This window comes from Leucopleurus acutus, assembly GCF_964270905.1.
Source record: "Leucopleurus acutus genome assembly, chromosome: X".
Taxonomy (NCBI): domain Eukaryota; kingdom Metazoa; phylum Chordata; class Mammalia; order Artiodactyla; family Delphinidae; genus Leucopleurus; species Leucopleurus acutus.
The window spans coordinates 19,635,054-19,662,235 of NC_139148.1; the positions used below are offsets into that span (position 1 = coordinate 19,635,054).

Below are 27,182 nucleotides of genomic sequence, written 5' to 3' on the forward strand. Positions count from 1 at the left end.
GCCTGCGCGTCTGGAGCCTGTGCTCTGCAACGGGAGAGGCCACAACAATGAGAGGCCCGCGTACCGCAAAAAAAAAAAAAAAAGGTTCCCCAATTCCCACAATAATAGGAGGAGTTGGGAGGCAGGAAGGGACCAGGGGCTTTAGGAATAAGAGGAGCTGGCATGCCTTGGGGAGCAGGGAGGAAGCCCAGTTGCTAGAGCAAGTTAAATCCATTTCATTCATTGATGAAATAAATATTGATTCCATCTCACTAGGTCCTAAAGACTATGCAAGAAGCTGGGGATACAGCAATGAGGAAGAACAAGGTCTCTATCTAATCTTTGCAGACTTTTGGAATTTATACTAGTCATTAGTATATTCTATGTGGGGAAAAGATGGTGTAGACAAAAGATAGACAAACAAAACATAGTGATAGTGCAAGAAGGAAAATAAAACTACCTTACACTGGTTGATTGGAACCCACCCAACTGAAGATCGATTTAGGTCAAGACCTGGATGTCAAGGAGCTAGGTTTGCAAAGATCCAGGGCAGGGCTGCTAACCCCCAGCACTACTGACATTTGCGGATGGATCATTCTTTGTTGTGAGACTGTCCTGTGCATTGCCAGAAGTTCAGTAGCATCCCTGGCCTCTGCCCACAAGATGCCAATGGCACCCACTCTCCTAAGTTGAGACAGCCAGAAATGTCTCCAGACATTGTCCAAGTGTCACCTGGGGGGCAGAATTGCCTGATTGAGAACCACTGGGCCCAGCCTGCTTGGCCTCACCAGTTCCAGCTGCCCCTCCCTCTCAGTGAATCTGTCAACTGTGACAACTGGCAATAGATCTTGAAGATGAAAGAGGTAAACCATGAAGTGAGAATACTTCCTGGTTCAACCCTTCTTCATGGGCTGCTCTTCTTCCCCACTTGCAGCCTGAAACTGGGGTGAAATAGTATCAGAATACCACAGAGTACACAGTCAGGCGGGTACCATGGGACTGGGTTCTGCATCACTCCCCTGAAGAGGACCCCCCAGCAGTCCATCAAACTTAGAGGAGGGCCAGGCAGCCACATTACTATCATTTAAGACCGGATTTTTAGTTGCTTTTAGCAGTTGTCTTAGTTAACTGGAAAAAATAAATGTAAACAACTCTACCTCAAATTTTATCATGTAAACTCACCATCTCTAAATATCATCAGCTTCCTAGAAATAAGTCACAAATAGAAGTAACTGAGCTAATATCACTTGAACTTCCTAAGTATACTTTTATTACATTTTGAGAAATTCCCTCGTTTTCATTTCAGAGACTATGTATAACACGATATGGGACAGAACAGGGTGTTGGGGCAGAGTTCAGGTAATAGGGGTGTTGCTTGGGCAATGCAGGACACAAGGTCTTTTTTTTTCATTTTTAAAATTGTGATTTAAAAAAACAACATAAAACCTACCATCTTAACCATTTTTAAGTATGCTATTTTTAAGTTCAGTACTGTTAAGTATATTTACATTGCTATGCAAAAGAACTTTTCCATCTTGAACTTTTTCATTTTGCAAATCTGAAACTCCAGAACTCCAGAACCTTTTCATTTTGCAAATCTGAAACTGTACCCATTAAACAAGAACTCACCCTAGTTCCTGGCAACTACTATTCTTTCTGTTTCTATGAATTTGACTATAGTAATACCCCCTTAACCATGGGGGATACATTGTTCCAAGACCCCCAGTGGATGCCTGAAACCACAGATAATACCGAACCCTATATACATACAGGCATACCTCACTTTATTGCATTTCACTTTATTGTACCTTGTAGACACCGCATTTTTTACAAATTGAAGGTTTGTGGCAACTCTGTGTCAAGCAAGTCTTTTGGTACGATTTTTCCAAACATTTGCTCATTTCAGGTCTCTGTGTCACATTTTGGTAATTCTTGCAGTATTTTAAACTTCTTCATTATTATTATACTTGTTATGGTGATCTGTGATCTTTGATGTTACTATTACAAAAAGATTATGACTTGCTAAAGGCTGATGATGGTCAGCATTTTTTTAGTAATAAAGTTTTTTGTTTTTTTTTTGCGGTACGCGGGCCTCTCACTGTTGTGGCCTCTCCCATTGCGGAGCACAGGCTCCGGACGCGCAGGCCCAGCGGCCACGGCTCACGGGCCCAGCCGCTCCGCAGCATGTGGCATCTTCCTGGACCAGGGCACGAACCCGCGTCCCCTGCATCGGCAGGCAGACTATCAACCACTGCGCCACCAGGGAAGCCCAGTAATAAAGTATTTTTACTTAAGGTACGTACATTGCTTTTTTAGACAAAATGCTATTGCACACAATAAACTACAATACAATATAAACATAACTTTTATATGTCCCAGGTGGGATGGTGCAAGATTTCATCACACTACTCATAATGGTAATTTAAAACTTAAAAATTGTTTATTTCTGGAATTTTCCATTTAATATATTGGGAACTTGGTTGACTATGGGTAACTGAAACTGCAGAAAGCAAAACCATGGATAAGGGGGGACCACTGTACTTTAGATACCATATCAGTGGAATCACACAGTATTTGTCCTTTTGTGACTTATTTCAATTAGAATAATGTCCTCAAGTTTCATCTACATTGTAGCATGTTGACAGGATTTCTTTCCTTTTTAAAAAAATTTTTTGGGTTTTAGATTTCCTTCATTTTTAAGGCTGAGTAATATTCCATTTATGGATATATTACATTTTATTTATCTGTCGATGGGCATTTGGGTTGCTTCCACCCCCCCAGCTATTGTGAATAGTGTTGCTATAAACACAGGTATGCAAATACATACACAGTCTCTTAAAAAACATCTTTATTGAGATATAATTCACAAACCATACAATTCACCCATTTAAAGTGTACAATTCAATAGTTTTCCATATATTCAGAGTTGTGCAACCATCACCTCAATTTTAGAACATACTCATTACCTCAAAAAGAAAACCATTAGCAGTCACTTTCCCTCCATGCCCCTGCCCATGATGGTCAGTTTTATGTATCAACTTGGCTAGACTACAGTCCCTAGGTGTCCAATCAAACACTAATCTAGGTACTGCTGTGAAAGTTATTTTCTAGATGTGATTAAGTCCATAATCAGTTGACTTAAATCTAAGTGGGCCTGATTCAATCAGCTGAAAGGCCTAAAAGCAGAACTGAGGTTTCCCTGAAGAAGAAATTCCACTTATGGACTATAGCTTCAGCTCACACCTGAGAGCCTGCCCTTCCTGATGTCCTATGGATTCTGGACTTGCCTAGCTAACCCCCACAATCACCTAAGCAAATTCCTTGCAATAAACCTCTCAGTATATATCTCCTACTTGTTCTGTTTCTCTAGTTGAACCCTGACTGATAACACTCCCACCCTACACAGCCCTAAGCAACCACTAATCTACTTTCTGTGTCTATGGATTTGCCTATTCTAGACATCTCAAGTAAATGGAATCATACCATATGTGATCTTACAATACAATATGTGACTGGTTTCTTTCACTTAGCATAAGGTTTTAAAGTGTCATCGATGTAGCATTTATCAGTACGTCATTCCTTTCCATGGCTGAATAATATTCCATTGTGTGAAAATACATTTTGTTTACCTATTCATCTGTTGATGGACATTCAGTTGTTTCCACTGTTTGGCTGTTATGAATAATGATGCTATGGACATGTGTGTACAAGTTTTCATGAGGACCATGTTTTCATTTCTCTTGGGTATATACCTAGGAATGGAATTTCTGGGTCATATGAATACTCTAGGCTCAATATTTTGAGGAACTGCTGGACTGTTTTCTTCACATTCTCATCAATGCTTGTTATTGTCTGCCTTTTCTATTATAGCCATCCTAGTAGATGTGATGTGGTATCTCACTGTGGTCTTCACTTGTATTGCCCTAATGACTAAGGATGTTGAACATCTTTTTCATGTATTTATTGGCCATTTGTATACCTTCTTTGGAAAAATGTCTGTTCAAATCCTTTGCCCAGTTTTAACTGGGTTATTTGTCTTTCTGTTGTTGAGTTGTAAAAGTTCTTCATATATCTGGACACCGACTCTTATCAGATACACGTCTTATTATACAAATATTTTCTGCACTCAATGGGTTGTCTTTTAATTTTCTTGATAGTATTGTTTATAGCACTAAAGCTTTTAAATTTTGAGATAGCCCAATTTATCTATCCTGTCGCTTGTACTTTTGGTGTTGTATCAGAGGAACCATTGCCCAACCCAAGGTCATGATTTACTCCTTTACCAAGAGTTACTCCTATGTCATCTTCTGAGAGTTCTGGTTTTAGCTCTTACATTTAGGTCTATGATCCCACACAGTCTAAAATCTTACCTATTTGGTAGTGCTTTCCCAGGGAAGTATTTATGGCACCATCAAAAAACAAACAAACTATTGTGTTTAAAACAAAATGTGCAATGTGTGCTCTTTAGCATTCTGATCTGGGCTGAGAACAATATTTGAAATGAGCTAGTGCTCTCTCTGTAGGACAAATAAATGCTTTCATAAGTACGTCACTTTTGAATGGAGTGCAGTTTATGACCTATTTACTTATGAACTAGCCCAAACAGCTTGCCTCCATAGCGTGAGGGAAGGAAGAAAGACTCTATTGTAAGAATCAGAAAAAAAAATCCAATCACTAATTTGGTCTAAATAAGGGAGCTTAGTTTTTGGTGGCTTTCAAAAACTACTTTCTTGTTGCTTGAGGAAGACGAATAAAAACTGTTTTTTTAATGTCTTGTGACCTGGAAATATTTAATGTAAATATAATAGTCCTTTTATATTTATGTTTTTCCTCTAAAGCAGAGGGGAAGATGGCACAACATAAATGAGACAAATAGCATCTCAACATGCTGTTTTGCGTGTCCCCAAGATTACCCACACATTCGGCAATTCGCTGAGATGACTCACAGGACAGCATACGGCTGTCCTCGTGGCTTAGGTTTATCACGGCAAAGGGTACACAACAAGACCAGCGAGAGAAAAAGACAAGGGCAGAATCTGGAGAAATGCACGCATAAGCTTCAGAGGCTCTCTCCCGCCCAGCCTAACAGGGATACATGAGTGTCTTCCCTTCTCCAGCAGAAAAACTGCCGCCACACACGTGCAATGCTTCTGCCGCAGGGAAGCCCATTAAAGAGACTCAGCACCCAAGGTTTTTACTAGGGGCTGGTCGCAGAAGCAGCCCCTGCCTAGCAACTACCAAAATTCACGAGCCCCAGAAGGAAATCAGGTGTTTGCCATAAATTACATCATTTGCACAAACAATCTACGTGACCTGACAGAGCAAAGTCTGGTGCCTCAGCCTTTATCAGCTTGGGGAACTTCTGAGAAGCTGAGTTTCCTAAGGGCCAACCCTGCAAGAAAGTCTTTCTAAAGATGGCAGTCTCAGGCCTGCTATGTTAACTCTCTTCTGCACAGAGGCCATCGCATTCACTTAAGCTCTAATTTGAAATTTACTTAAGGAAACATTCAAATTTGGTGTCTAATGATATTCTGATTTTGTCATCATTTTAGTGAGATGAAGTTTATACTATCAATGAATTTTAAAAAGTATATTACAACAGTAGATATTGTATGGTGCATGTTTAAGCTAAGAGATTTTTAAAGGACAGTGGCATACCTTACTATGCAAACAGATATTAATTTTAAATTAAACATATCTATCCATTAAAGCACGACTTGCAGGATCTCAGCTGGTACTACTCTTAGCCAGACATTAAAATTCCTATTCATACTGAAAGTAATAAGACATTAAATCTTGTCTAGGACTTCCCTGGTGGTGCAGTGGTTAAGTATCCGCCTGCCAATGCAGGGGACATGGGTTCGATCCCTGGTCCGGGAAGATGCCACATGCCTTGGAATAACTAAGACCGTGCGCCATAACTACTTAGCCCGCACTCTAGAGCCCGCGCACCACAACTACTAAGCTCGCATGCTGCAACTACTGAAGCCCACGTGCCTAGAGCCTGTGCTCCGCAACAAGAGAGGCCACCATGATGAGAAGCCCGTGCACCGCAATGAAGAGTAGCCCCCGCTCACCGCAACTAGAGAAAGCAGCAAATACCCAGTGCAGCCAAAAATAAAATAAATAAAATAAATAAATTTATTTAAAAAAAATCATTCCTCCAACCACACTCAAATTTGGGGTCACTAACAAAATCCCAGTATTGTGTCAAATAAGCATTTAAAGGACTCACTAATGACTTCACTTTTGAGTGTGGGGAGCAGTCTTCGCATCCTGGATTTTCCTCCATCTTTGCATTTGTTTTTTGTTCCACCTGTCCTGTACACTCCCAAAACAGGCCAGCACTGAAGTGAGTCTTCAGTGTGTACCTTCAGGGTGTACCTGAGAGGAGAGAGAATTTACGGAGTGACTTTGCCAATGCTGAGCCTGAAGACTACGTCACAGGTGGGAGGGTGGGCAGGGAGAAGAGTCACTTCCTTCGCTTTTCTTTTGCCTTCAAGAGTCACAGCTAAAGTTGAACAACTAAGTTCTAGAGCTGATTAAGATGATAAAGGCCCTTAAATGTGAAATACAGGTGACTCAGCACTGAACAAAATGTGAAATAGTGAAACGCTTGTTTATGAAAACAAACTTTTCTCCCACTGAGAAATGTGCTTGGCTATCATTTCATAAACTTAAATAAGCCTGAACTTCGGTTATATCTGGAGTTTGACCTAATTGTACCTTTAGAACTATGTGCTGGCTAATTATTGACTTGAAATCTGAACCTCTCAGAAGGGAAACAAAACATCAGACAGGAGGTAGACAGGGTGAAAACCAAAACCTCAAGCAAGTTTCTTTCAACCAGTGGTGAACAAAACCATTATTGCAAATATTTACTTTTAATTAAAATTAAGCCTCGGATGAGGGTGTAGTCCCACAAATATACCGCTGGTCCCTCTGACAGTGGTTTTTGCATTAACTTGGGTGGGTGCAATGAATTAAATAAAAAGTGAAAATGTACACTCACGGTAAATTCCTCAGCTCCTATAAATAATCATGAATAGTGCTGGTCACAGACGAAAATGTTCCTCTAAATACCCAGCCTTTTCCAAAAGATTGTGCCAAGTGTGTTCATCAAGATAGGAGAATGAGGAAAACATAATCTCTTTTTTTTGCTGAGCTCAAGCATTCTGAATTTTATCTTTAAACTAATGAAAATCATCATTACTCATTACTTGGCCTAATTTTAACTGTCACAGATTTGCTATTTAACCACAAGCTAGTTGCATTTTTCTATCTCTATATGTGAACACAGGCATTTTACATATATTTTGAATTTTCTTTGAGCCATTTAGATATAATGTCATTGATCCATTTAGGGAAGTGCTTTGCATCACACAGGCCTCTACTGGGCTGGGATCCAGCACTGCACTTAGCACAAAAGCTGCTGACCCAGCAGCCCAGGCACCTGCTAGTCCACTGCCTGGGTGGGTGGTCCCTCAGCGGACCTCGATTCTTCTATCTACTACTATTATTGTGACTCTGTCCCAAGGCGTGACATAGGTGATAAGATTGATTAAGGCATTCTTTAGCGCCACTAGTCTCTTTCTTTCCCACTGAAACAATTGCTTTTAAATCTTGATTTTTGACAAAGCAATCTTTCTTAGGACACATTATTACAGAATAAAACATGCCACATCTGTCTCTTCAGAGAAGCTTAAATCACTCTGTATGGTAGAGAACGTTGTCTCCAAAGCCCTAAAGTTATTCAAATAGAACCATCCTGATTAAGTTAGAGATAAATTGGATTGAGAGTCAGTCTTATTATAAGAAAAAATGGTCATAAGAAACAGAGTAAAGAGTGTAAATGTAAGTAGAGAGTATTACCTCAGGACAGAGAAAAACAGAGTACAAATGCACTGAGGTCAGGAAATAAGCCAAAAAGGAAAGATAGAAAATAGCATTAGAAAAGTATAAACAGCTAGGGAAATGTAAGACACTATAATATGCAAAATTTATATTCCCTGCAGTTCAAAGTTCATGGAAGGCATGCAAAAAGTATTAAATACAAAAAAAGGCAGCACTGGATACAAACAGCCATGAAAGGAAAAGATCACAGTATAAAAGCAACTGAGTTGCCCTGGGTGGGAGGTGATTCACTTGTTATCCTAAATATGGGCCAGATACTACTGGGTGCCAGCTCTGTGAGACCCACCGTCCTTGGAGGAGTTAAAAGATTTTAAGGCAGTGTTTCAACACGACTAAAGTGTTAAAAATGGAAGTAATACCTTCCAATTAGGAGACTCTGAAACACCTTTTGATTGATGATCTCCAGAGCACACTGTGGTGGGGGCCATTCCTTCATCTTCTCTAGATCAAGAGTGAGGAAACCTGTGGATTCTCTACTTTCTGGAGGTGACAGAGGAAGCCAAGCCAACGGGAAAAGCCTGAAACAATAATAGTATATTTATAGTGAGATATTATAATTTAGGCACAGCTTTAATGTATTTGGTTGACTGGTATAGTAACACGAAAGTATTTCAGTATAGCAGGAAATAAAAGATTTCTGGGTCACTAGGGGGATTATTCTGGAGACAAATATGCTTCGGCTCATTAATCCAGTAACAATGCTGGCACCGTTCCTGTCATCTTGGCTCTGTCAAATGTATTTAACATTAACATGTGCATGTTCCATTTGTGTATTGCTATCCTACCAACTGCTATCAGTTCTGGAAGGTCAACAATTTAGGAATTAAATTGACACTATAAGAATACAAAGATGACTTATAATTTCTAAGCTTGACTGAAATTTGGAAATTCTCAATCCTCTTTCATATAGTTTCCCCACCCATCCTTCCTGGCTGGCTGACAAGTCAAAAGAAACTCCTGCTGTTCCCACCAGCACCGGGAAGACGGAGTTCAATGAGCTGTGCACTTAGAGGCCACAAAGGCAAATACAAGGCCTACATACAGAGAACCAACACACACAACCACATACCATTCCTCCGCTGGCAGAGGACAGAGACTACGTCATTATGCATCTCCCGCTGGCAGTCAAGAACCGGAAGATCTGTACAAGCTGGGAGGCAATGGCACACAATAAGGGGTCACGGTCATTGTTCTTTTGTATGTCTTCTCATCAGGGTCAGGCAAACTTTTACTTACAAGTTTTGCTCCTTGTGCTGGCAATAGAAGCATCGTCTCTCTGCTCCAGAGCCACTTTTCTCAACTTGACCTTTGGAGACTGCCTGACAGCTGATGCTAAGAAGCAGAGTGAATGGTTTTAACATACACACACACCATGCACACACGCATACCCCCCCACACACATACAGGTACACTCAGAGACACACACAGGGACATCAGATACACTTAAACTGTCACTCAATAAATAATAAGAGAAAAAAAAGCAGGACAACTTTTTTTTTAACTGAGAATTTTAATTATGTACATAAATAGCAACATGAGAATGAGGAGTTCATACATTATCTCTAGGTGAAAGAATTTCAGATTAGTCCACTTGGAGTATGGCATCACCCAAGATAACAAAGAGGCCTAGTATAGTTTTTCCTGAAGAAGAATGCCAACTTACTACATTCAGTACTGACTTCTCTGACATTTTTCTGTAGAAATACTGGTTTATCATATGGAGTTTCCAATGTTTACCTATAAATAAAAGAAAAAGAAAACCATAAATAAACAGTTCCCCCCAAAATAAAAACAGCTTTAAGGTTTTGCAGTTTGAAAATTCTTTAGGTTTAAGTGATCACATCAAATACTTATAATACCATTATATGACCATGAGGATGACAATGAGCCAGAGAAATCTGTAATTATTCCCATTTTATAAATGGGTACACTAAAAACCAGAAAGGTTTTGTGTTACATCAATACTACATGCAGATTCTCAGCTAGCTGGGTATCTGAGATAAACAGATGGATGGGTGAATAAATTAAAAATAAACGCTTAAATGGCACAGGACACACTACATCGCTCCCCTTCTGAAAACCAAACAACTACATTTCCATCCATCTGCTGGAGGAGAGCATGATTACATCATTGCTAGTCTGACGCATACCTTTCCTCACATCACCCCATCATTCTTTTCTGGAATGAAACACACATCAAATCCAAAGACACCAAAGACAAACCAACTCTTCTCCAGATTGCCTTTTTCCTAATACATAATGAACCTACTTCGCAATTAGAGGTTTATAAATATTTCAGTTTTAATAAAAAACTAAAAATTCTTAAACATCTAAACCACTAACTTACCTTTTCTATCTCTGTTTATTAATCTGTTTTGAACTTCTGTAAGAATTCAATAGATTTACTGCATTGTTAAAAAAAAAACTACAAACTGCCAGTAATCTATATTAATAAGGATTCAATAGATCATGGTAGTCCATACTAGGAAATTATGAAGCAGCTAAAGGAGGAATGAGATAGATCTATAAGTACCAACAGGGAAAGATGTACACAACATATTAAGTGAAAAAAAAAGCAAGTTCATTCAACATAACTAAACATGACTCTGTCTACAAAGTACTCTTACCAAAAAATTGAACCTAAATCTGATTTAGCCTTCAGATGCAACTGTCAGTTTATGGGAAATGCAGAGAGGAGAGGAACCAAGAGATAAACAGAATGACACTAAATGGATGCACTCAGCCACAGCCAGAGCATGGGAAATTTAAAGGAAAAATAAGCCCAGTTTTTCAACAAATAAATGATAAGAGAAAAATGAGGGAGAAGGAACTATTACAGTTTAAAAGGGACTTAAAACATCTGAAAATAAAGACAGTTTATATCTTTGTAAAAAAATTAAAAAACAAAAAAATAAAAGGGACTTAAGAGACTCATCAGTCAAATGCAGTGGCAGATCTTGTTTGGATCCTGACTCAAACAAAATAACTGTAAAAAGTTATTAATGAGACAATCAGGGAAATCTGCAAACTACCTGAATATTAGATGATATTATGGAATTAGTGTTAATTTCTTTAGGTGTGATAATAAAACTGCACTATGTGCCTGCATGGAGCTTTCAGCATACTTGCAAAACAGTACAAGGAATATGATCTCATTCTATCAAAAACCCAAAAGCATGTATGGATGCGTGTGCATGTGCGTGTGTGTGTGTGTATGTTACACATAAAGAAAAAAGTCTGGAATAATGTACCAAACTATCAACAGAAATTACCTCTGGGAAAGGAATGGAGGACAAGACAAGCTTTAAAAATATTTATCTAAAAAAACTCTTTACAACAAATACGCATCACTTTTATAATTAAAAATTACGTCTCCAATAAAGAGCTAACAAAAATTAAAAATGAAATCAAGGCTGTGTATATAGTAAGCTGAACTCTGGCCCAGAATATTTTTGAAAGAATGAAGTGGATATGTACATGGTTTTCCTTTATTCTGTGGCTCGTTGCCCCTGTAAAGAAATATAACCATATTCAGTGTAAAGTCTCTGAAGGACATGTGTGACTTCCTGGCTGCTTACCCACCAGTCGCCTTTCTAACAGCATATCTGATGCACACTGGGCTCCACTTTACAGAGATGCCAGTTCTGCGGTGGGGTCTACACCTCTGCTTTTTAACAAGCTTCCCAGGTAATTTGTATAACAAAATTTGAGAAATGCTGATTTGGGGTTACTATATGAAAGGCTGTGATGTGAAAGAGGATCTGGATTTATTTTCTGTGACTGCTAAGGCAAGATCAGACCATTGTGTAGGAGTTACAAGGAGACGTATTTTTGCTTAGTATAAGAAACAGCTCCCTAAAAATTAGGACTGCCCAAAGATGGCTGTCCTGTGGGGTGCTTTTCCTATCAGTGGAGGTGAAAAGTGGGAACACACAGGGCTACAGAGAATTTACGCTTGAGGCTGGGGGTTGGGCCAGATGATCCTTTTCAAATTCTAAGATTATATGACTCTCTAGGTCTCTGAAAACACAGAGACAACTTCAGAAAGAAAACCTCAAACCCAGAGCTTTCATGAGTTTTAAATAGTAGCCATGCCTTATGATAAATGTGACACTGATTTTTTAAACAAATTTCTATTATAAAGAAAATGCATATTCATTGCAAAAAATTTAAAAATACATAAAGTTATACAGAAGAAAAAATATAAAAATCATCCATAATCCTACTATCTGAAGATACATACTTAAATTTTTGTTGTATTTCCTGGTCATTATCCTCTCTAAAAATGTATCACACTAGCCTTTTTTTTTTTTAATTTAATAATTGTGCATATGTTCCCATGCAATTAAATATTATTGAAACATAATAACATTCCTCTTTATGGACATACCATAATTAAACCATTTTCCTGTAGCTGAATATTCAGATTGTTTCCAAATTCAATATAATCTAATTACCATGAAATCATAAGTGCTATTATATAATTTTTAATATATACACAAAATAATATTAACATAACTAGTGTTTTTTACTTAGCAAGTACTCAATGGGTAAATATTGAACATATGAATGAAAACAAATGGTGAATTGAGTATACGACCAGAAGAAATCACACTGATTGACTTTATCAGATACTATCCTAAATTTCTCTAGACTCAAGTTACTCAAATCCACAAAGAAAGACAACGACACCTATGAATTCCCTATGTCACTTACTCTATATAATTTTGAGCTTCTCTACAATAGTCATGCATTCAGCAAATGTTTATTGAATGATTATTAGATGCATACAACTGTGCTTACTATAGTGAAATGCTGTCTGAAAAAAAGATAAGCCTAGGAAATAATTGTTTGAAATAGGTTTATAGACAAATCCCAAATGTCGAGTTCTAGCTTGTATAAAAAACCCAGGTACTTCTCAGGAACAAACACAATTAAAAAGTCACAGCACTTAAGCCCAGAAATTAAAGATGGAATGAAATATCATCCTGACCCTTATGTGTCCACACGAAGTTGAAATGGCTATAATTAATCAAATTAAATTAATTAAAGACAAGTCATTTCAATTGGTGCTAATAATGCTAAAAATAACCACAGAGTTTCTTGTTCTTTACCTGATTAAAATGGGCAGAGCATGGAGTATTCTACTTATTTCCGGGTGAATTCTTCACATTTTCCGACTTGTAAAACAGAAAGTAAGAATATTAATGCAGTTTGAAAAGAAATAGTAAAACTTCTAAACAAATAGTAGACTGTTTCAAAGTGCACATCTTCACCTTGTGACTGGATATTATCTGATGCAAAGTGACCCATGTCTCGGTAAACTGAAGGAATTACTAGGGCTCCCTGAGGGCCCTGCTGTAGAAAGTGACTCAGGCACAGAGGAGAGCAGGAAATAAAGCTCCATTAATCCTCACTACACAGATTCGGCCAACAGCTGATTTGATAAAAAATCCAATCAATAGTGAAAAGATTTCTTTACTACTTCATGCCACTGTAATTGTTAAAGAAGGTTACTGAATCACTTTGCTGTACACCTGAAACTAACACAACACTGTAAATCAACTATACTCCAATAAAAAAAAAAGAATAGTCATCATGATCTGAAACTAAAAAAAAAAGGTTTCACACCTATGGGACGGTTTCCTGTGGGTACTCTGCTCCGTATATCATCCAACATAGGGGCTAAATCACAAAACATGTTTACTCTGGAAGAGGTTATAACCAGACGGCACCCATTCCGCCTGGCCACCATCTGGGAACATATAATTAGGTCACGTCAACAATGAAAAGTAAGGTAGGAAAGGTTCTAGTGGGAAAAGTTCACGCGTTAAATGTTTAAGGCCTTACTTGCTTTCCCAGATGTTTTTAAGACTTTAATTCTGAAAACACATTAATAAGACCTGATGTACGTCAAGGATCTGAGCTCTCATGAGATGGCAATCTGAAAAACACTAGGCTGTAGTTGGGTGGGCAATAGGGCTGTGATTCTGTGGTCTAGACTTGGTGCAGGTTCTGCCGGTGGCCTTCTCTCAGAGTTATCCATGGGTGAAGGAGGGGGGAATGTGAGAAAGCAGGAACATACGCCTAACCCTGTCATTTCAGAGCATGGCTCCTAGGCAACTTCAGGCTTACTGAAGTGGTTTAGAACCTGTCTCTAAGCATAGTGATCATACATCTTGGCTTGCCCAAGTTATACATACTGGTTTATACTCATTGTCCCAGCATAATTAATACTGCCCCGTTTCACTCTCAAGAGTATCCTGGTTTGGATGATAAATTATATGGTCACCCTATCTACAGACCACATTCACTTGATGATGGAGTTCTGGGGAAAGAGGCCATACGTATTGCTTGGTGGATCATCACACAATATCCAGGTCTACTTGTTGCTCTGAACAGAGCTCTACAGGACTCAGCGCCTATGCCTCATGCTATTCCTTGAGAGCCACTTTCACACACACACACACACACACACACCAGAGGCATTCTTGCTATTGCTCTTCCAACTTGCCAAGCTCTTTCCTGGGATAGGACCTTTGCAAAATAAATCCCTTGACCTAGACTGGTCAATCCCAATTTTGGTCTGGCTAAATGCTATTCATCCTTTAGATCAAGGCTTTCCCCTGTCCTCTGCCCTTCGATTCAGATAAGAACCTTTTATTCACATTGATAGCATCCATGCACTTCCTAATTTGTGTAATTCTTTCATTCATGTTTGAATCCTTCACAAATATATTTAAGTTTCATGAGGGCACAATACTCCTAGGACCTCCTAGCACACAGTATTCAAACAGTTATTGAATAAACAAATGAAATGAGGTAGAACCTAGAGACCTGATGAGTGTTTAAAAAAAAGTTTGGGTATGTAATTAATGAAGAAGAGATAAAAAGAGGCTTATGAAGGCAAGTGAGATAACTATGTCCAACAATTGGGTCTGTCATAAAAACCATGTGGTTCCCTACTTAGTTAATCAAAAATATAAGATAAGATATATTATCTTAGAATAAGATAAGAATATAAGATGCTAAATTCATAAACTTTTTTTATCCTTTGGACATTAAGAAAATGAGTACATAAAGACATTCTTCTGGTTGAAGAAAACAACTGTTGCTAGGAAATTTTTCTTGTTTGACTACATATCACTTATAGTATAACAAAACATGACAGTCAAATATCTCACTAATGAAGTATTGAACCCATCCACCCTATTACAAATCAGATCTCTCTTGGCAGAAACCATCATCATCTCAGCAAAAACAACATTCTGACTTCAAAAGACAGTTTGTGACTTAGCACAAGCCAGAAATCAAATTTTTTTGCATTTTCGGACAGTTTTATTTAAAATATTTTACAATGCAACCATTCTCCTTATATCTAATTTCAATACATATTGGGTTTCATTGTTTTTTTAAAGTGATTGATACATTTTATTTAACCCAACACATCTAAAATACTATTATTTCAACATGTAATCAATATAACATCAATCAACATTAAAATTATGAGATAGTTTACAATCTTTTTATTTGTACCATGTCTTCTAAATTTGGTGTGAATTTGCGCTTACAGCATACCTCAGTTCAGATTAGCTACACTTCATGTAGTCAACATCTGGTGCCTGCCATATTGGATTGCAAAGGGCTAGAGGAATAAGCTAAACAGCACTGCACTGTGATGGTTAATTTTATGTGTCAACTTGGCTAAGCTACAGTAGAAATTTTATTTTCTTACCATGTCCATGAACATGAATAATAATTTCTATTAGCAAAATTGAAACATTTGTTTTAATCAAAATATTTATTTCTAATTAGTATGCACTGCCATATGAAGGGGGATTTCTAGCCAAACCTCTGAGGTACAGCAATCCACTTGAAATGTCTGATCCCCTCACCAGTTGAATTATTTTGATCAATTATTTAACTCCTCCAAAATGCAGTTTCCTCGTTTATAACATGGAGATAATAATAGAACCTGCCTCACAGACTCTTTCTGAGCATACAGTTAGCACACAGGGCCAAGCTCACAGCAAGTGCTCAATAAAAATGACCTATCCCAAAAGAAACGAAACTGAGTTATCTGTAGTGACGTGGATGGACCTAGAGACGGTCATACAGAGTGAAGTAAGTCAGAAAGAGAAAAAATAAATACCGTATGTTAACACATATATATGGAATCTAAAAAAAAAAAAGGTTCTGATGAACCTAGGGGCAGGACAGGAATAAAGACACAGACGTAGAGAATGGACTTGAGGACACAGGGAGGGGGACGGGTAAGCTGGGGCAAAGTGAGAGAGTGGCATGGACATATAAACACTACCAAACGTAAAACAGATAGCTAGTGGGAAGCAGCCGCATAGCACAGGGAGATCAGCTCGGTGCTTGGTGACCACCTAGAGGGGTGGGATAGGGAGGGTGGGAGGGAGACGCAAGAGGGAGGAGATACGGGGATATCTGTATATGTATAGCTGATTCACTGTTATAAAGCAGAAACTAACACACCATTGTAAAGCAATTATACTCCAATAAAGATGTTAAAAAAAAACTACCTATCCTATGTGGTAGGTCACTTAACTTTTTTGATGAGGAAATAAAAGGTAAACATAAATGACCTGTTACAGACCCCAGTGAAATTCCAGTTCACTGGATGTGGTAGGCAGAATAACGGCCCCCTCAAAGATGTTTGCACCCTAATCCTGGAACCTGTGACTGTGCTACCGTACATGGCAAAGGAGAATTACGGTGGCACTGGAGTTAAGGTTGCTAACCAGCTGACCTTACAACAGGGAGATTATCTTGGATTATCTGGGTGGGCCCAATCGAATCACATGGGTTCCTATAGTCTAAGAGGATGGAAGACAGGGTCAAAGAAATGGGACATGAAGAGGACTCATCTGCAGCAGCTGGCTCTGAAGACGAAGGAAGAGGGCTGGGAGTCAAGGAATGCTGCAGCCTCTAGAAGCTGGGAACTACCCTCAGCTGACAGCTAGCAAAGCAGACCTTGGTCCTATAACTGCCAAGAAACTAAATTCTGTCAACAACCTCAAGGAGCAGGAAGCGGATTCTCCCCTGGAACCTCCAGAAAGGAATGCAGCCCTGCTGACACCTTGATTTAGCACCGGACTCCTGACGTACAGAGTCTAAGATAATAAATTTGTACTACTTTCAGCCAGTAAATTTGTGGTCATTAGTTATGGCTGCAATGGGAAACTAAAACAGATAGGAGGACTTTTGACTAAGGAGTATAATAAGCCCTAGGGCTCCATTTTCCATGAGGAAATGTTACCTTCTCCTAAGCAGATGTCACATGACATCTATCATGGTTACCATTTCTAAAGTCTGTCCATTTTCTCAGCTTCTCACATGGATAAACTCAATCCTTGAAACAGCTCCATGAGGTACTACCCCCATTTCCCAAGAGCACCAGAGCGATTTCCCAAGGTTTCAAGGCTTGTAAGAGGTGGGGGTGGGGTGGGAGTGGGGGAAGAGCCCGGTGCACCCACTCTGGAGTCCACTCTCTTGGCCACCAGGCCATGCTGCATCCTGCCTTGTCTACCTTTCCTCATACCAAAAGTGTATGCCTTTCAAAAAAGGAGACTTTTTTTTTCAGGATTTCTTACTTTTTATTTTGTTAAGTAATGATGTTTTAAAAAAAAGGAAAGGGACTTCCCTGGTGGCACAGTGGTTAGGAATCTGCCTGCCAATGCAGGAGACACGGGTTCAATCCTGGTCCGGGAAGATCTCACATGCCGCGGAGCAACTAAGCCCGTGCGTCACAACTACTGAGCCTGCGCTCCAGAGCCCACGAGCCACAAATACTGAGCCTGTGTGCCACAACTACTGAAGCCTGTGCGCCTAGAGCCTGTGCTCCGCAACAAGAGAAGCCACCGCAATGAGAAGCCCACGCACCGCGACGAAGAGTAGCCCCTGCTCCCCACAACTAGAGAAAGCCCGCGCACAGCAATGAAGACCCAACGCAGCCAAGAAAAAAAAAAAATCATTGCCTAGTACCTTTATTTCTTAGAATTTTAAACAGCAAAAACTAGAAAGGGCACAAATTCAGAACAAATTTAGCTTTATGGAAAACCCACCACATTGTCCTTATTTTTATTTTATTGTGGTAAGAACGCTTAATATGAGATCTGCCCTCCTGACAAATTTTTAAGTGTACAATACAGTAATGTTAACTATAGGCACTATATTGTACAGCAGGTCTCTAGAATGTATTCATCTTGCATAACTGAAACTTTATACCCATTGATTAGCAACTCCCCATTTTCTACTTCCCCCAGCCCCTGGCAACCACCACTCTACTCTCTTCTTCTATAAATTTGACTATTTTAGATACTTCATTTAAGTGGAATCATACAGTATTTCTCCTTCTGTGACTGCCTTATTTCAAAGATGATCACTTTAAAATCACATAACTTACAGCAAAACTTGAGTGTGTTTAGAAAGCTAAGGAATTTCGAATGGAGAAAAAGAAAGCAGGACACATTTACTCAGATTGATGGCTGCTGCTTCCCTTTCAATTTCCTGCTGAGCCAGCAAAGGCTTGAATACAACTATAAAAAGCTCAGCTTTAGAAGTTCTGCTCAGTTTTCATGTTAGTAACAGGTTTACATTTCTTTTATATTTTCCTTACCTTCAAAGAATTATTAAGATTTTTCTTTTTAGTTATTGTTGGTCTTTAACAGTCATTCTACAATTCTTTGATAGTAACTTGTCACATTTTTTAAAAATCTAGTGAAAATTAAACATGACTTTTAATGAAACACACTGCTGTGTTTGGCTAATGTAGAAGACAACTCCAAAAGAGCTATCTGTGACCCTGGAGCCTGACACCCACAAATAGCCTCCATCTCTGAAACTCAGGCTTTGAGCTGGGACTATTCTGAAAGGGTTTCAGATTAGCAATGGACAATCAATAGTTTCATGCTTTTATTAAACATCTAGAGTCAAAGAGTGAAAACCGTAATGGAAAAGATCTATGAATCAACTACATTAAGTACTTCTGATCATCAAAAGGCACCAAAACTGAAGAAACAAGCCTCAAACTGGGAGAAGACATCTGCAAACATGTGACCAAAAATATTAGTATCTAGGAAAAAATAAAGAACTCTTATAAATCATTAAGAAAGGAACTAATGACCCACATGAAAAATGGCCAAAAAGGGCTTCCCTGGTGACGCAGTGGTTGAGAGTCTGCCTGCCGATGCAGGGGACACGGGTTCGTGCCCCGGTCCGGGAAGATTCCACATGCCGTGGAGCGGCTGGGCCCATGAGCCATGGCTGCTGAGCCTGCACGTCCGGAGCCTGTGCTCCACAACGGGAGAGGCCACAACAGTGAAAGGCCCGCGTACCGGAGGAAAAAAAAAAAAAGGCCAAAAGACATGAACAGGCATTTCAAGAGGAAACCAATAAACATGTGAAAAGATGCTCAACCTCATTAGTAATCAAAGGAACATACATTAAAACAACAATGAGAGATTCTGAGACCATTTTGACATGCCAGACAGCGAGGAAACTATTGCAGAGTCCTTGTGTCATGTCAAAAGGACACAGAGCCAACTTCTACTGGCCAAAATGGAACAATCTGAACTCCAACAAGGATAAGAAATACAAAGCATTCAAACCCAAATATATTTAAATCTACAAATTCAAAATGATCTTAAAAAAAACCCCACTAATTGGTGACCTTCTGAGGATGAGAGGGAACCAATTTATTATTTTGAAAACCAGATAAATAAGCGCAAAAATTAAGCATTTATCCTATCTTTCCTATAACTGTGTAACTAAATAGTATATGAGGGGAAGTAGTTCCTTATTAAAGTGTTCTAGCTATTATGTGAAATGACAGAAATAGAATATCACCATTTTCCGATTCCCAGTGAGTCAATAGGTCTAGGCATTGAGCCTCAATAGCCACTAACACCAAAATGGTAAAGTGAAGCAAAAACTTAGATGCCTACATAGATCTATAGCCTTGCCAATAGGATCAAACACAATCTTGATTAGGCAGCCTCTGGATCCAGTGGCCAGTCTACAGGAAACGTAGAGAAGAAAGGAACACGTTCAACTGCACCGTAAGCGTGCAATCCGCAAAACCCAAACTGTTGGAAACTCTACAGGTCCGACACGCCAGGTTCCTTTAACAGATACAGTGTAAGGAAAATAAGAGGATGGAAGGGGAACCAGTAGATTAAGTGACTTAAAAGGGAAAAAAAAAGACTTAAAAGGAATATCAAGTCAGAAATAATCATGGGCAAGACTAAAGTGACAGGGATAAAGACTTAGGTGATAAAGCCATTAAGAAAAACAGGGAAGTTACTTCCTACTATGGAAGTCAGGATAGTAGGTAGTTTTGGATGGAAAGAGAGGAATGTGATTGGGGTGAGCTACATGGAAGGGCTTCTGGGGAGGCTGGCAAAATTCTGGGTTTTTGTCCTAGATGATGGTTACAAGGGTATGTGCCTTATAATAATTCACCCAGCGATAAAAAAATCAATTTAAAAATTGTTGAAGGAAAGCACATTATTGTGGCAACTGAGGAAATCTGACTATGGACTGTATATTAGATAATGATTATGTAAACAATGAAATGTCAACTTTCCTGAGCATGATAATGGTATTGTGATTATATCAGTAAATGACCATGTTCTTTAGAAATATATGCTGAATTAGATATGGGTAGAAAGCGCAGTATCTACAACTAACTCTCAAATGGTTCAGAAAAATAAAATACACATGTGTGTGAGCACCCAAGCATGTGTAAAAAGACAAAGCAAATGTAGCAAAACGTTAATTGGTGAATCTATGTGAAGGGTATATTCATTATACTATTCCTGCAACTGTTCTGTAGTTTTGAAATATTTTTTCAAAATAAAAACTGGGGAACAAAGTAAAGACATACACACGCACACACAAACACACAAACACACCCCACAGTGAAAAACTATTTCAAAGGCACCAGACTGGCAAAAATGGAAAACTTGTCATCTAGTAAAACTGATGTGCAGACATTATGAACTAGGAATCCTGGCCTAGAAAAACTCTTTTTTTAATTTAATTTAATTTAATTTTTGGCTGCATTGGGTCTTCGTTGCTGAGCGCGGGCTCTCTCTAGTTATGGCAAGTGGGGGCTACTCTTTGTTGCGGTGCATGGGCTTCTCGTTGCAGTGGCTTCTCTTGTTGTGGAGCACGGGCTCTAGGCACGCAGGCTCAAGTAGTTGCAGCATGTGGGCTCAGTAGCTGTGGTGCACAAGCTTAGTTGCTCCGCAGCGTGTGGGATCTTCCCGGACCAGGGATCGAACCTGTGTCCCCTGCATTGGCAGGCAGATTCTTAACCACTGTGCCACCAGGGAAGTCCCTGGCCTAAGAAACTCTTAATAAACCGTGACACATGTACAGAAATATGCTCAAAGCTGTGTGTGCAACGACAATATACTGAAAGCCACCTAGTTAGCCATCAACATGGGTATTTTCCCACAAAGAAATATTCCATAGCAGTGTAAATTAATAAATTACGGGCATACACAACCCATTAACAATGTTTAGGGAACAAAACAACTTGCAAAATAACACATATAGTAAGACTCCATCTAAACTATATATTTATTTGTATGTATATTTGATAGTTATTTATATTTTAAAGGCAAAAAACAGGCAAGCTCAACTACAGTGTTTTAGAATAAATACGTTATGTGGTTCAACTAAAAGAAAAAGTTTAAAGAAAAACAATGGAATGAAAAGCACAAAATTCTGGATAGTGGTTCTCTCTGGGGAGATGGAAGGGCCCAGGAAGAACTTGGAAGACATTGGTAATTTCCTATTTTTAAAGATGGATGGTTTGTTGGTATATGTATGGTCATTATATTGTTGGATTTTAAACTGTAAATATACATATATACGCAGTTGTTTTATATTATATATGTTGTATTTTATGACATATTTTATATGTTCTTTTATCTCAAAAAAAGAAAAAAAAACCTAGACCCATTATGATGACAATATTTCTGGACACACCCATCTTTGCTTCACAGTTCAGACAAAGAATTCATTTTAGCTGAAGCAGATAAATTCCTCTTCACTGACCAATGACAGGACTGAAAGACCACCTCATCCAAACTTCGTTGATAGAAGACTCAGTGCAAACATTTAGAATTAATTCCTAAAAGGGAAAAGAGATGTGGCAGAGCAAAAAATGCCACAGACTGAGGGTTTCTGAGAGTAATACAGCTCCATGGGAAATAATATAATTGAGAACTGAACCATCATTCATACCACTTAAAATTTCAGGGCCCCATTATTTGATAGTGAAATGCCATTGTCTTTTATTGATTTCCCTGCCCCCCACTTGTTGGACTTTGTGGGTTTCAGTATTTTTTGTTTGTTTTTGCTTTATTAACGAGAGCAAAGACTTAAGCTACCCTGGAACAGGAATCTTTGGGGGCCCGGGAATTCTTTGAAGGGAACTGAAGAACACCTCATGGAGGAGATATTTGTCTGTTTCTTAGCATGTCTGGAAATTGGTTTTCAAGTTAGGCTTCAATTACCAGTCTCAATTAGGTGCAATCTGATTCATAATTGTTTGTACTATAATAATGTAACAGATATACCTACTTTTGGTTGTAAGTAGTCAAAGAAATTTGTGGAATGCGGGGATCTAGTGCCCCTGCACTGGAAGTACAGAACCTTAACCACTGGACCACCAGGGAAGTCCCTCAGGGCCCCATTTTAAACACAATGTCCACAAATTTCTTTGACTATTTACCACCAAAAGTATGTACATATCAAATAATTCCCCAAATCTATCTATATCAAATCTTGAATTAATAAGGCCTTCTGATATTTTTCATTTAAAATTTGTGCTAAATGTTTAAGTAGTCAACATCCATTTTATTATCTTCTATTCACAACAGATAGCTGTCAGGACAACTGTGCTTTGAGAGTAAGTGAATGGAAGAACACTAAGCTCTCACTGACGCTCAAGAGGGCAAGAGCATAGAAGGAAGACCAGAGAAGACATGCAGACCAACCCCAGGCTAATTAGGCATCTTTACTATCTCGCTCCCCAAAGACTTGCATGTAAATACGAGTAGCTGTAATATCCAACGTTTTCAAATTACAATAAAATGCTGTTCTGCTTAGCTTGCATTCCAACCACAGTCCCATTGGTGTGCACGTGTCTGCCTGACACCACAATGAGCGCTCAGAGGCTCCCAGGGGATCCCCCCCACCATAGCTTTCATGTGCATCGGTTCTGCACTGACACCACAGTGAGCACTCAGAACTGAGGAGGAGTTTCATTTTCTACATTTCTTTCTAAGGCTGTGTATAGTTTTCCTGACATTCTGTTTCCTTTCCCATATTAAACTCAGTGTGGACTTCAGGAATTTTTTAAACAGGAAAGAAAGCTTCCAAAGAAAATGTCAGAGAAATGAAAATAAAACTATGAGCATTTATTCTTTAAAAGGGATTGCCAAAGGGCACTTGATATTAATATAGAACTTCCTACTCAAGAGCTAGTTTAAACAGGCTCAACAGAGACTAATTCATTTACAAATCACCAGTACAATAATTAGTCTTAAGATTTCACTGGAAGATTATTTATGTAACTAATGAGGAGGGCTTATAATTTATTCTGTTAATGTTACTTCCAAATTCCAGTTTGAAATCCTGGGTTTTGAGATAGGTATGTATGTATTTATCTATTTATCTATCTATTTATTTATGGGCCATGCCGCATAGCATGCGAGATCTTAGTTCCCCGACCAGGGATAGAACCCATGCCCCCTGCAGTGGAAGCTCGGAGCCTAACCACTGGGCCACCAGGGAATTCCCTAGGTATTTATATTTTTTAAAAGGGTATTCTGATTTGAGACGACAGGAGTCAAAAGTATTCTATGATACAGAAGGTATGTTAATAATAAGAACCCTAATTCTTCCTTATCGAGCTGTGCCTCTGAGTGCTTGGAGGAGGCATGATGCCTTGTTCTATATTCTCTAATCCTTATCAGAGGAAAGAGAGAATGTCCCAGCAAACATGGGCAACATTTAATCAGCTAAGTGGCTGTGAGAAGAGACAAAAAAATGACCTGTCCTTATAATTCCACAACCTTTTCCCCTCTGCTGTTTGCCCACCAGTCAGCACGATGGCCTGTAACTGGTGGCTGGTCCCGTATATGCCCTTAACTGGACAGTACTGATAAAGCGAAGAACAAAGCCTATGGTGAATGAAATATCAAGAGGAGTCTCGGTTATTTGTCTTTTGCTGGGAGCATAGCATGTTCCCTTTGAATCTAGTTTTGATAAAACTTTCAGATAATATGCAACACTTTGAGCAAACTGTAAATACAATACAGTGGAAATTATGGTCTAAGACTGGGGTGGAATGTATTTTATGGCCCCCACTTATTCAGCCCTGCTGAAAATAATCAAATGCACAGAGGTTCTATTGCTCCTCCAATAAAGGCCACCAGAGAATCTGAGCTAGAAGCATAAGGAAATACAAACAGAAAAAGCAAGAGCAAGCAACAGGGCATCAAGAATTTTATAAAACCCGAGAGAAACCACATATTTAAACCAAAAGGAAGATAATGAAAAAGATCTTTCTCACCTTTTGAATGTTCTCCTTCCACAAATCTTCTACGACTATGTATCCACGTAAACCCCAGTCATATAATTTCTCCCCACTGACCTTGAAACAAAATATAAAAGATCCATTGCTATTCCATACATGACGTAGTAAGGAAGAGAATTTTGTTTTCTTTTGCCCTGTTTCCAAAAGAACTGTATTTAAGCATACGACAAACAAAGGAATCTTGGAACATACACATTAAAACTGTGCAATGTAAGCAAATAAAAGATAGTAAGAATGATAGCATAAAAAGAAAAAATAGCTTCCCAGTGTATAGTTACTGTTTAAAATAATTTGCCATAAATTATAGGTGTATATTTCAAACTTTCACAATTTCAAGGAAAAAAAATGTAGATCATTGCTGATATGGGAAATGCCTGAAGATCAGACAAAAAGGAAGGCTTCTACCTATCACATCTAGCATGTAACAGCCAAACAAGTCTGAAAATCAAGCTTAAAATCAATCATTCATTTTTGGGGCTAGGTAAAAAAAATAGGTGAGCCCAGTAAAGATACTCTCAGTCTTCCCAGATCCCTCAAAACATAAAGTCTTCGAGTTTCTACAGCGATTTTGCCTCCTGTTTCAAAATCCTTCCTACAACATCCTGAGAGGTAGGCCCCAGGGTCAGAGAATATTTTGGGGTCAGTGAGCTCACTACCTTAAAATGCACTTGTCCAACTTTGGCCTGTTGGCTTTAATTGTTGGAAACTATTTTTTTAAGTATTGAGCTTTCTTAAAAAAAAATGCTTCCAATAATTTGCATTCGTTCGTCCTACTTATGACCATATTGATTATTCTTCTAAATGACAGTACTTCAATTTTCTGAAAGCAGTTATTATTCTCTTCCTAGTTTTTATAATAATTTATCTGTGTATAGCATTTTACTTAACAAAGCACATTCACATGATTTATCTCTATTCTATATAACAACCCTATGTGGTAAGTAGGCAAAGACTGTAAGGAAATATTCAGAGGCCGAGTGACTAAGATCACAGTGCTAGTAAATCCAGGGGTTCCTGCAACATGCTGGTTTCTTAGAAGTTATATTCTTCCAGTTGCTCCAACTGTTCTTAGGACATGATATGATTCTCACACCCACTGGTAGACATATCAAGCATTTATCATGAGTATGGCACTGTTTTAAGTGCTTTAAATTTGAGAGAAAAATAATATTTGCCATCACTTTAAGGGTTTTCTTACAGTACTTTTCTCCAAACACTACTGAACAGAAAACAGAATATAAGTGATTAAGTGGCTTGTCCAAGGTCATGGCATTCATTAAAAAAAAAGAAAAAGAAAGAAGAGGAAGTAGAAAAGAAACTGTGAAATAGGAACTAAATGACACCAAAACGGTATCAGAAATTCTCTTTCAGTCGCTGATGTTGTTTTGTTTTATTGTGGCACATACACATAATATAACATTTACCATTTTAACCACTTTTAGGTGTACAATTCAGTGGCATTAATTACATTCACAATGCTATGCAGCCATCACCACCATCCATTTTCAAAACGTTTTCATCATCCCAAACAGATCACTAATGTTTTATATCTAGTGAAACTAGTTAATTGCTTTGCTCTGGCTTACCCTAGGTACAAAATAAAAGACAAAACTCCTTCCCCCTGACTTTAAAAATAAATTAGAATACAACTCAGATTTGCATGCTACTATCTTAGTTGTGAATATAAAAAATCTTTTGCAACATATGCTGTGGCATAGAAGATTAAAAAAGGCCTCTACTCAGAGGGCAGCCACATATGCTTCTCAACCAGCAGCCAATTTACTATTTAAACCATAACAGACTGAGATGATGTTTGATTATTTTTATGATCTAGGGCAGGCAGACACGATTCACTGTTCCAGAGCTGGGGCTGAAGCAGGCAGAGGATCAGTAACTGTCTGCCTCCAGGACTGCTGTAAGTAATGACAAGGCCATGCTATGAAGATCTTACTGGTATTTGCCACCAAAGGCAACAATTTCCCGCAGCTGGAGTCACTGGGCTCCCACCTGCAACTGCAGCACCGTCTAGGAATGTAGACTCGATACTGTCACAAGGACTGCAGGGGGCACAGTTTCAGGTCATTTTGGCTCAGAGCCCTCAGGGCCGAAATCTGGTGATGGCACTGCTATTCCTCCTAGGACCAAGTGTCAGTGTTAGATGGCAATTCTGGCAAATGAGTCCTTATCTCCGTAAGTTGTCTAGGACCTCAAAACCTCGAGTCTGCCTTGCTCTTGCAGTTTTCCAAGGGACTCTACATGTAGAGTCGCACTAAGTCCACACACCACTGCCCTGAGAGAGTCTAGTCTTTATCAGTGGTTCTCAAATATTATGGGCTTGCTAAAAATCCCCCGGAGGGCTTGCTAAACCACATATTGCTGGCCCTAACCCTCAGTGTCTGAGTCAGTAGGTCCGGGTTGGGGCCTGAAAATTTGCATTTCTAACAAGTTCCCAGGTGATCCTGATGCTGCTGGTCCAGGGACTACACTCTGAGAACTGCTGGTCCAGCTGTTATGGACTGAATTGTATCCCCCAAAATTCATATACTGAAGCCCTAACCCACAGTGTTAATACAGTAGACTGTATTTGGAGACAGGGCCTTTAGAGAGGTAATTAAGGTCAAGTTCATCATAAGGGTAGAGCTCTAAT

General features: G+C 38.9%; 1 protein-coding gene across 1 annotated transcript in view; it reads right to left on the bottom strand.

Annotated features, from left to right (window-relative positions):
- Nucleotides 1-9,450: 9,450 nt before the first annotated feature.
- Nucleotides 9,451-27,182, bottom strand: part of APOO (apolipoprotein O) — a 57,409-nt gene continuing 39,677 nt past the window's right edge. The window contains exons 7-9 of the mRNA XM_082864317.1: nucleotides 24,512-24,592; nucleotides 13,008-13,073; nucleotides 9,451-9,630 (exon numbers count right to left, since the gene is read on the bottom strand). Coding sequence (XP_082720443.1) covers nucleotides 13,038-13,073; nucleotides 24,512-24,592 — 117 coding nt within the window. The 3' untranslated portion in view covers nucleotides 9,451-9,630; nucleotides 13,008-13,037. The remainder of the gene's footprint in view (nucleotides 9,631-13,007; nucleotides 13,074-24,511; nucleotides 24,593-27,182) is intronic.